This window comes from Macrosteles quadrilineatus, unplaced genomic scaffold (assembly GCF_028750875.1).
Source record: "Macrosteles quadrilineatus isolate MER2022 unplaced genomic scaffold, UCM_ALF_1.0 Scaffold_3__2_contigs__length_128488019, whole genome shotgun sequence".
NCBI lineage: Eukaryota > Metazoa > Arthropoda > Insecta > Hemiptera > Cicadellidae > Macrosteles > Macrosteles quadrilineatus.
Genome location: NW_026542596.1, coordinates 72,591,240 through 72,602,966, shown reverse-complemented (window position 1 = coordinate 72,602,966; position 11,727 = coordinate 72,591,240). Strand labels below are relative to the sequence as shown.

Here is an 11,727-nt window from a genome sequence, read left to right as displayed (position 1 = left end):
CTTCTGCAAATAATATTAGTTTTTCTATAAAGCTTCCCCTAAGGCAACACACCTTTATTAAAGGGTCGTATTTAATCGCCATCATGGTGCAAAATAGACGTAACATTTAAAATTGAAAAATGAATTAGGGGAAGAAATAAATACAAGACTGTATGAGAATCAACATTTACTAGACAAAATACTTTTATATGAGAATGTGGAAATTCAAACTATCACAACATTAATCTTACGTGAAACAACACACTCAAAGGTATAAAAGTACATAAATAGTAAGGTCTATAAATATTTTCTAATATACAAATTTATATTTACATTGATGTTTCACAATTACAGTTAAATATTTATTACAGTTTTTTTAGAGAATTTCAAGAATGAATACCTATTTGTAAAAAAGGTCATTTTACTCACAATGACCCAGATTATTTTTAATCCTTTTACAACTCATAGAGCCTGCTCAATTTGGTTGAAGATTTTACTTTATTGAAAATAACAAACAATTTTGCAAGTTAGGATTAAGTTTTACTAAAGAGGAATAGAGAGGATGCAACATTTGGTCACTGTTGGAAACAAAATATCTACACTAAAAGTCATATTCACAGCTCCGTACTGCACAGTTGTGCTATATTCTCCTATAACTATAATCTTCATTAAGACTTGAGATTCAGTTTTGACAGATTTTTGCAGATCGATGAATCTTTTTCCTGTGTTGTTCCAGACTCAGAGGTCTTTTTAAGGCATTCTCCCGTCCAGCGAGCTTTTCCACTAGCATGCGACTGTAACAAACAACCTTCAGTTAACAGTGTTACAATTAAAAATACAGGGTGTCAATAAAAGAATATTACAGTTAAGTTTATAGTTAAGTTTTGCTGTTGCTTCTTAATTTACGATGTGTATCTGTGTTGGTTGTATCAGGTACACGCCTAAGTTTACTTTTACTTTTGTTTCCGAATTAGTTTATCTGAATAATTATTGTGACCTAAAATCAAAATTGATGACTAGCAGATACATATAGACAAAGTTGGCCAAGATATTAGCTTCCTCGTTTTCCCGACATCATCCTGTGTTATGTATTCTTTAAACACACCTTAGTTGATAAATTAGAAGAGATAATTATAGATGGGATTATAGATTGGTGGTGGGTTATTCAGACTTTTAACCAAGCTGGACAACTTGTTGTAAGCTATGCATCTTTTAACACTAACTAGTGGTCGTCCAGTGGTCGAAACTCGACCAAAAATATGTAATGTACTCACTTATCTATTTTCACCCCACACTATAAATAAAACATGTGATTGGAGTTTCCTCCATTTGTTTTGATTTTCTGTTTATATTTCGTTGTTATTTCGTAACCAGCATAGCAACGCATAAGATCCATGTTAATTTTTTCAAATTTTTAAACTCATTTTTTGTGCTTATCTTTGAGCCTATTTAAATTTATAAAGGGATTCTGCACACCTACAGGAAAATAGCTTTCCAACGGTATGCGTAGATTTTCCCTACGATTCACACGAGCTGAGAAAAAAGGTTTTAAAGAAACATGCTTGCCTATTAATATATAGATAGATAGATACCGTAACCCTACCCAGGCTGACGCTAACCGAAACCCCCGGTCTGTGAGACCCCGTTTGAAAATAATGGACCCCGCTTAGAAACACACAAACCGAAACCCTTGGCCTGCTTGACCTCGCTTTGAAATACACTAAGGCTGGACTTCTGAGACGGGAATGTTATGAACAGACAACCTGTCAAGGTACGGCACCCACGCAAAATGAACAAACAACCACCAGAGGTAGGGGAAGAAAAGGGGGGAAGGTATTGGGGGAATGGAATCCCCCAAGTAAACAGTGTTGCCAACATGCGTTTGTGAAAATTCCCATGGGTCTGTCAGACCGGGGTTTCGGTAATAGTTAAGTTTACATCAACTATCCCAGTGAAATAAAACTAGGTATAAAATATAATTTTAGACACTAGTTAACACACTCCGTTACTGGCACATTCAACTGTTCTTTTAGAATACAATTGGCTACGTTGGTCCTTTTAGATAGGGTGTACTTCAGCATACAAAGTCAATACTAAAACTTACAGGATCAGTTTATCCTTACCAAAGTAATGTCTCTTTTCCACAGCGAGTTGCACTGTCCATCACACTGAGGGCACGGCCTTTGGAGGGAATATCCGCCACATTCGGCACAATCCAGACACACATGGTCCTCCAACCAGCTGACTCCACACCTGCAACCCGACAAAACAAAATTTAGTTAATTTATTGTTGAGTAAAATAAGTAAACCAGCAGGTTAAATAACACAATGGCAATGAGTAATTTGTACGTTTAAGGTGTAGCTGATTTTAAAGATCAAATTAACAATATAAAACAAGATATAGCTATTTCACCAAATATAATCCAAACGGTAAGTATTTATACACCAAAAATCACCACATCATCTTGTTTTAATTTAGTATTTGGTGATGAAATCATTCATAAGTTTGACAAGTTACAACATTCATCTTTGGAGCTCAAGATGGAAGATTAAACTGATTGTGAAGCAACTAATTAGAGACAAGGACAGCTCACATAAGTCCATCTCAAGGAGGCATGTATACAGTATATTGGATCCTAAATCCATAATATTTCTCCCACGAATATATATATATATTTATTAATTACCGTTATCATCCTCTTAAGCACTAAATTAATTCGTTTTTGAAGGTCATTGTTGGTAATGGTGAGTAAAAATTGTGATAGAAAATGTTCACAATAACCCTTAAACCACTTAATTAATCTTAATATCTAAATATGGTTTTGCACCTTCAAAGATACTAGGTGATGAAAACCGTTTGTTACATTTTTCAAATACTTTGATATTGGTAAAATCCATTCGTTAAAGAAGAGGCTCTATCTAATTTGACATCAGACAATTTTATCCAAAGTTTTTATTGAGTGCGTTTCACAAAATCACATTAATCGCAGAATAAAGAGTTTATTATTGACTTTATTCTGTGCTGAAGGAATCATTGCATTGTCAATGTAGGAAATTACTTAATATTTAAACACAACACAAGTGTTTAACTACTGTAGCAAACCATGAACACAGTCTATCTCTATTATCTCTGAACTTTATCACTGGAGATACTTTCTGTTTATACAACTACAAGAATATAACTGAAATTACATTCTTCTGTTTCCTGTATGCATTCATAAAATGGGTTGAACATTTTAAAATAAACCTTTCAACATTTGGTCCTAATAAGAGTAAAATTATGTACAAATGACGTTTTTGTATGGCTGGAAAAATATAAATTTTGATTGTTTACCACATTTACTCAGGAGAAGTGGGTATTAAGTTTAGAGCAAGGACTTTGATCCTCGAAGTTACAGGTTCAAATTTTCCCAATTACCAATAAAGTTTATCCACATGATAATGCCACGACATTTAAGTCTGAAGCAATATGTAACCGGTTCCATGCTGGGACCTAACATCCTAGGCTGTGAAGGTATAACCAGCAATAATTTGGGAGTGAACATATGAGTTTTACCTGGCGTTAAGGGGCATTTCCATATTTCTAAGAGTATAGGATATAAAAACCATATTTACTCAAAAGAAACACATTTTCAACCTTTCCATTATGGGTCTGAAACATATTCCTAATAATAATAGTCTCAAGTTTTTGCGAACATGAGAACCAGATTTTTAACTCATCTCCTCAGTTTTTTGGTGTGAATAAATTAGTGTAGAATTTTTGTAAACTTACGTAAAACAGGAATACATCTGCAGCCTGATCTCTTCTATGGACAGAACTGATGTTTCCGTGTAAAAGTCTGTCTGTTGGAATCCGTGGTTGTACTGAGAGTTTGGATGAACACTTGCTACTGACATTCTGCAACGAAAATATCCATTTAAAATCAGCGGATTCATGAAACTCTAGACAATGTCTTGAGATTCGTAAAATATTGAACACTCTTCAGTTTGGATCCTGAGAAAAGTCAGTAGCCCCCCAAAAAAATGGTTCTCTGGACCCAGCTGTCCTTGATCATTGGGCTTTCAAATAATATTGCTGAATAAATAAACAGCGGATCTAGTCAGTAACAAAGCAACACAGATCACTCCATACTACACTCATCCTTCATTCATATTTGGGTTGAAATACACACCGAGGTGTGTGTCTGTCTTAAAAATAATAGTTGATTAATGATTAATGGCATTGTCTACTCACTGCCATTGACTATATAGTATTGACTATATATAGTCAATGGCACTGTTAAGGTGGAACATAACTGTAACTATTTTTGTATTTATGTGTTAACAGACAAATTTTAAAAATATGAAAGTAAAAGAATAAGAATACATAAATTTCTTGAATAAATAATTGTAGCTTACATTGTAAAAAAACACAATTACAAAATGTATAGAAAAACTGAGGTACCAGTTTCTGAGAAAAAGTATCTTAAAATCGTACAAATTAAAATTGCAGGGATACTCTTAAAAGCTTTTAACCCAGAAGGCTTGTTGGAAACATCATTACTGCAATTTCTTCCATGATCCACTACAACTTACAGTTGGTTGCATGGGAAAATTATTACTTTTCATTTAGGTCCTTTGTTATATTTATTTTTTCAATAATGTTGACCATACTATTTATTCATACTTCAACCAAGTTTGAGTGAGAAGATAGGAGAGAGTCGCATTATTTGTTTCCCTTATGAAGTGAAATAAATATGATCTGAATATAGAGATGAAGGCTACAAAAATCAAAATTAACATACTTCGGCTTTTTAGAGTCAATTACTGTACTAAAATCGAATACTCAATAAATCAGGAAATAACAAGATGACTCAAAAAATGTTCATACAATATAATTGTTCACACATTTAATTACGTAGGATCCGTCGTTTTCCATTAGCTATTTGCTGTAAGAGCATTGACCTTTATCACAAACAGATTGACTAAAACAAAATATTTAGTCTTAGAGAACAAAACACCACATTAAAGATATCCAATGACAACAAAATGTTTTTTATGTCACTGTTTAAATCAATATAGCTGTCTTTTATATCTTAACATCACAAAGATGCATACAACTTTAAATCTATAAGTAGCCGTAAAATGACGAAAATAACCGAATTTCTACGAACAAAGATAGATTGAGAGGAAATCAGAGAATTCTGGGAATTATTACGAAACATTCTGTAGGAAACTCCAAGAAGTGTGCGTGTGTCTGTGTGTGAGTTTGATATTAGGCGAGTGTTAGTGTTTGTAAAGTTGTTTACAGGTAAACAGGAAACCCTGCGCGTGTTTCCAGCGACATTACGGTGTTGGGTTTCACCTATATTTGGAGGAAGGCGAGACAAAATACCAGATTATATTCACTCCTAATCAGGAGAAGTTATTTTTAGAACGGAAAGACTAATTGAGTTTGGAAGTCGAGAAGTATCTGAATAGAGATAATTCATTTAGAAATCGCTGCATGAGTTGTAAATTTGACTACCGTGCAAGAAATCAACTGAGATTAATTTATGATAAGATGAAATTACAGTGTTACCTTGAATATCTTCAAACAGACCAATATTTTGTTTTTAATAAGTTTTTGTTTCTGGAATTTCTTTGACCAAATCTCAAGGAAATGTAGATTATTAAGTTATCAAATGAGTGTGGCCGGCAAAATCACCTATCTTTAAAACACCATTTGTACTAAACTAAAAACTAGACATATTTCATGATCTATTGGGATTTTTCTTCTCAAAATTCAGAGTATATTAATTTATAGATTTAAATATTCCGATATATTGTTGCTTCGTTGTTCTTTTGACAGTGATGTTAAGTTTCAACATTTTTGAACCAATAATGTTTACCATTGGTTGAGAATGCGGCAAGTTGTCTCTCGTACTAAAATCAGGTTCTTATATAGTTGAATATTTTATTGCAAATTTTACATTTTTCACTAACTTTAGGCTATGCCATACTGGAACAAGCATCAGTTTATACTTTTTTCTAGTTGATTGCGCTTATAATACTCTTATGATAAAATGAGAAGAAATATTAACATTTAAACGTTCCCCATATAAACCGGGTGGAAACATAGTATATAACAGATTTTTTTAGATTTTTTAAATCTATAGTTTGTTTTTAAATATAAAATTTGACAAAAAAATGCATTTGTACACAATCTAGTTTTACGGATAGCTACTGTAAACTAAAACTGGACAACCTACAATGGTAAGTTTTAATCAACATTTACGAATTATAAAGTAAATACCCCCGCCGCAGAAAACCTGCATACTAAGCAAATTTTCATTTGTCTAAATTGATTTTCAATGAATCTATTTAAATAGGTTTAACGATTACCATTAGGTTTGCTGCTAGAAGGAAACGATTTAAGTGGAGGGTTTTAGTAAAATATTAATAGCTTAGCATACAATAAATAAATTTGCCAAGTTTGGTCAAAATCAAAATATATCCATAAACAAGCAAACTACAACATTTTACAATATTCTCCATAAGAATAAATAACATGGGAATTTTAAATTTACAATTTTTCGAATTTTCTCTGTTACCAATAACCGTACAAAAACAATTTGATATACTAAATTATTTGTGTTTTTTTGAGCTCTTTAAAAAGGTCTAGAGAGAAATTAATATAAAAAAAATGAGAAAACCAATTTTTTACCCCTTAAAGCTCCCGTGAAACCCCATTCCCACGGTCCGATCATGCTGGTTCACGAGCTCATTCAAGTTTATCCCGCCTTAAACCAAATTTCATCAAAATCTGACAAAAATTACTCGAGTTATCACGTTTACGGACATCAAATTTTGGTACTTATATTAAATTTTTTCATCGAATGGTGTTTTTGGGTTCTAGGGACCTCAAAACGAAAAAATAAATCGGTCCCGGGTCCGATTACTATGAGACCTACGGTAACAGCTTATTCCCTATAAGAGAAATTCGCTAAAACGAGGAAATTTCACACTTTTGGGATAGAAAAAACTAACATTATATATTGAAACAATGAGAGAGCGATAACAGAAAGAGACCAGACAAGGTCGATAGGGAAAGTTCAGCTACGTAGTCAACTAATGCAGTTTCTCTGTCCTTTCACAAGATACAAGTACACTTTATCTGAAACTGTTTATAATATAAACTTGTGAATAGCATTGTATGATATTCCATAAACGGACGATGGAATCCCTAGGCTTGTACAGAAGAAGATGAACTTGCATGAAAATTAAGAAAATTAAATCAACATGGAAAGTTTTGATTTTTCAAATCCATCACGAATGCTGCAGTTAGTTGGATTTGTTAGTGTCAGAGCAATAAAAATTGTAGACATAAGATAGCAGCATACAGTGGCAGCGACAATAGCGAAACCCAGGGTTGAATGGTTAAATGAGGGCATTGTCAATTGATACTCCGACTGCATTCTTATGTCTCTTTTAGAGGGAATCGACTTAAATTTGCAAAAGATTCACATAGAAGTTTATGCAAATGATTCTCAAAAACGTGTAATATATGTTTGTAAAATAATATTAAAACATACTGCACTCTATACGTAAATCATAAAAAAACTAAATTTTAACTGTGAAAAATACACAATGAATTTAAATTTTAGGTAATAAACTAAGCAATGTAATATAAACCAGATAAAACAGGACGAAAATAAAATAATATTTACTTACAGGATGTTTCTATCATAGGAGTCGCACATTTCGATTGTCTATTCTGATGTATTTTGAATTTGTACAAATTCGTCGGAGTTATCTTAATGCTAATCATTGGCTAACCACGAAGATTGATAACGAGTAAACAAAAACAATCGCAATCGTGTCAATCAGTAGCCATACGTAATCACTAATCAGTAGCTACGTAAATCTCTTATCAAACACAGATTTGACGTCAAATATAAAGTCGTCACCAGTTTTATTTATTTCGCGTAAACATGCTGTTAAAAATGTTAACAGTTCCAAGTGTTTATATCTTTCACTGTTGGATAATATTCCAAATGTTGTGTATCGACACATTCTGCCTTTGCTCTCCTATAGGTAGCGATTTCTTGTTAAATTGTTTTGTTTACAAAACAGCACGAATTGAGTTTTAGCGTAACGTGAACTGGCGTGAAAGTATTTCAGTCTTAAGTGAAAGTTCTGGAGCACACGAAAGTTACAGAAAATCCCTGATTCAATGTCAGTTGCTAAAATTATTGATTTTAGGAAATTTAAGATAGTTAAATATGACAGTCTATTAGTTTGTAATTAGGTACCTTTCTGTACTAAATTTCAATTAAAATTCCCAGGATCGTTTTAAAATTTTATATTTACATTTAAAAGGTTTATGAATCAAAGACAATTGTGTGCAGCTAATTTTGCACTACACTTATCTCCATCCATACTTGGCTTAATACCTATTTACGTATGATTCCCATTTCAATTAAACATATTAAAATGTGCTGTTTTGTAAAGCACAAATGACTAAAAATATTTTTAAACTCAACAGCACATATTGCAAAATAACGTCGAATTTACTATGCATTATAACTTTGTGTCATAAAAAATAAAACAATCATCACTAAGACAATGAAATCTATCAAAAAATGTGTTAAAAACCATTAATTGCTATATAACTTACCTTCACTTTGCGATAGTCCTACGAATTACACAAATATATCACAATGTGTTGCACTTGTGTAGTAAAACCAACTTAGTAAACTTAACACAAAAGATGATCGACAAAGGTACAACACCTTTCTTCGACCAGTTCTCTAGCTAGACTAACGGTGAGCAAAGAGTTATACTGTAAAAGCGAAGTCAGTAGCCACGCCGTGGTGGGGGCAACCGCTGAAATATCCCCACAGTGATGGGAAATTACCCGTCTAATCTTGAAATTTCCCCCGGGCGTCATTATCTAATTAGAGAATTAGACAGTTAATATTCCACTGCACATTATTAGGTTCCTGTCAATATGGAAAATAATGCTTAATGTTTTTTAAGTGAAATGTTTTCACTCAACCCGTCTCAATCACCCATGGAGAATTTGGTTGTGTTGTTACTGTATTCCTAAAATTGTTAAAACATTAGAGCTTAACTTAAGTATAGACATAGACTTAAACTTGCTCCTTAAAGAATTATTAACTTTTTGGTCACGCTGTAGACAATATTGTAGTATTAATTCAGGCCAGTTGATGCAAAGGGTTATTTTGTTGTTTATACAATTTTCCTTTCTTGTTTTACCATTGTTAAAACTTTTTTTATACAAATAAACGTAGCCTCTATATGTACAAACCATAGACTTCTGTATCTTAATCGTAGACGGCAAAGTAAAATCAACAAACAAAAATTAAATATGAACATTGACTCAATTAGCGTGATCAAATAAAACACTTTTTTTTAAATAGCAACAAGTCTTACAACAATATCACTTTTACTTTATGGCAAAGACATAGTCCGTAGTCTTAAAACATTGTATTATTTTATGGATAACGCACCACTGAAATGTTACAACACCTCTATTCGTCTATGTTATCCTTATTACAGAAACTAAACAATTAAATTATCAGTTACAAAATGTGTATTGTTCATTGCCCTGAAGAGATAGACTTGTGCAGTTTTGATTGAACATTCGTTTGTTCGGGTTTGGTTAGTTCGTACAGTAGTTGCAATTCACTTTTGCGAATTTCTCAGAAGTTTCAAACCAGTTTGGTGTAATGGCTGCATGTACGTCCACTATCGGGTAATTTCATGCACGCACACACACTGATTACATACATTAAAGGATGGCTGTGCATGTACGAGCATGAATTATACCGAGCTCTTGCACTTGCATTAAATTATTCAATTCTTAAAAGTTGATTTTCAAAGTTTGCAATGTTACAATCTTTAACTCAGGTTTTCTTATAAAATATTATATTCCACCCAATATAAACATGTATATGGATCTAAATTAAATAGGTATACTTTTAGGATTTTATTTAGTGGTAACTTATAGTTTTGTACGGATTCCGTAATTTGCTATACAGGACGACAAAATTATATGTCGAATGCACGTAGCTATACCAAAGAGAGGGGATTATCCTACTAATGTTATAAAGAGTAAGTTTGGATGTATGTATGTATGTTTGTGACAAGTAAACGCGAAAAATACTGGTCGGATTGGGCTGAAATATGGGGGTGATGATAGCTCACATTCCCGATTAACATAGGCATATTGTTATCTCAAAACTACTTTTAGGCTCCGCCCCAAAGGCTCTGGAGTTTCCCATTTTAACCTTATGGGTATTCACATTTGAAAGGAATTAAATAATTTTAATAATTTAATAATTAATAATTTAATAATTTAATAATTTTTTTTAATAATTAATAATTTTGTCAGCTGATTCGACCAAACAATTGGTTCTATGATATTCAATAGCATTAAAAAGTTATAAGGTATACCAACAGGTTGCAGCACTATTATATTTTTTTGCAATTAATTATGACAACAGCTAATTTGAAGTATATCCCCACAGATATCAAAAATCTGTGATACACCTTGTACACAATGAGAACCTGACAAAGTAGGATTGCTTACAGTAATGTTTGTTTTTAATTTAATACATAATTTGTGATATTGTGTGAATGTTTGATCATTTAATTTTTTATATTGTTTAGGTGCAGTGGTAGAACAGAATGGCTATGGTAGATGTGTAATACTACACTGTATACAGTATACTATATCTGTAATGCTATAGCATATCGTAAATAATAAGAACCAAATTCTCTCAAGCCTTATCCTCCCTCATTACAAACGCAAAGCTAGAGTATAACTGCAATAAGCATTTTATACTTGTACGCAAACGCCGTACGAGGAACGGGTACTCTGCTAGTATTAAATATCCGAAATAAATCCATAGGTAGTACTGTACCGTAAAATAAAAATCATTCTCAGATCGGGGGGTTTCGCACACCCGCGCCCCCCTCATAATGTTTAGGCCCCCTTCATTACACTAATCCCTAGTAGTCAAACACGTGGCTATCTTTGAATGGTGGTAAATTAAAGTGTGCATGTTTAGAATGATTTATGACTCGGCCAATAACCGTAAAACAATAGAGATAATCTTAATGTAGTGTGCTACGACAGCCATAAAGTTGCCAAACAAAGTGTTACACAACACGTTGTATGTATACAAATAGTTCAATGACCGCAGTAAATGTATCGAGTAAAATGACTCATGAAAATATGACAGACGCGACACAACTTCGAGTCTGGCTAAAGTTTGTCGAGTAAACAATGTGATGAATCAGCTGATTTAGATGTAAAATATATATTTACAGCTGTTATTAAAGTTGAATACTCCAGCCGCAGCAACCCTGCAGATTATACGAATTTTGATTTGCCTAAATGGATTTTCACTGAAATATTTCTTTAAAATTTCAGATTTATTCCCTAGTTTCATAAAATTAGGTTTAACAAGGTACTTAGGGTTTTTTGCTACAGGGAAATATTAATAGCTGAGAATAAAATAAAGAAATATGCCAAAACTTTATACAAATAAATCTACAAACAAGCAAACTACAACAGTTAACTTTTCCTCCACAAAAATAACATAGGAATTTCAATACACCATATTATTTTTTTTCAATGTCCAAGGTCATGAAAGGAAATACTTATGAAATGTTATGTTTTGAAGTTAAAATGAGCAAACCCAGTTTCCACCCCATCAATCCCTACATACCGGTAAAACATTGTTCCCATAATCCGGC

The 11,727-nt window shown here is 32.7% G+C and overlaps 1 protein-coding gene across 1 annotated transcript; it reads right to left on the bottom strand.

Annotated features, from left to right (window-relative positions):
* Positions 1-174: 174 nt before the first annotated feature.
* On the bottom strand, positions 175-8,759 carry LOC128990119 (protein pinocchio-like). Its single transcript, XM_054412377.1, has 4 exons — positions 8,618-8,759; positions 3,752-3,877; positions 2,103-2,232; positions 175-773 (listed from the first exon to the last, which is right to left on the bottom strand). The coding sequence occupies exons 2-4, from the start codon at positions 3,874-3,876 to the stop codon at positions 648-650; spliced, it is 381 nt and encodes a 126-aa protein (XP_054268352.1). The 5' UTR covers position 3,877; positions 8,618-8,759; the 3' UTR covers positions 175-647.
* Between the last annotated feature and the right edge of the window lie 2,968 nt (positions 8,760-11,727).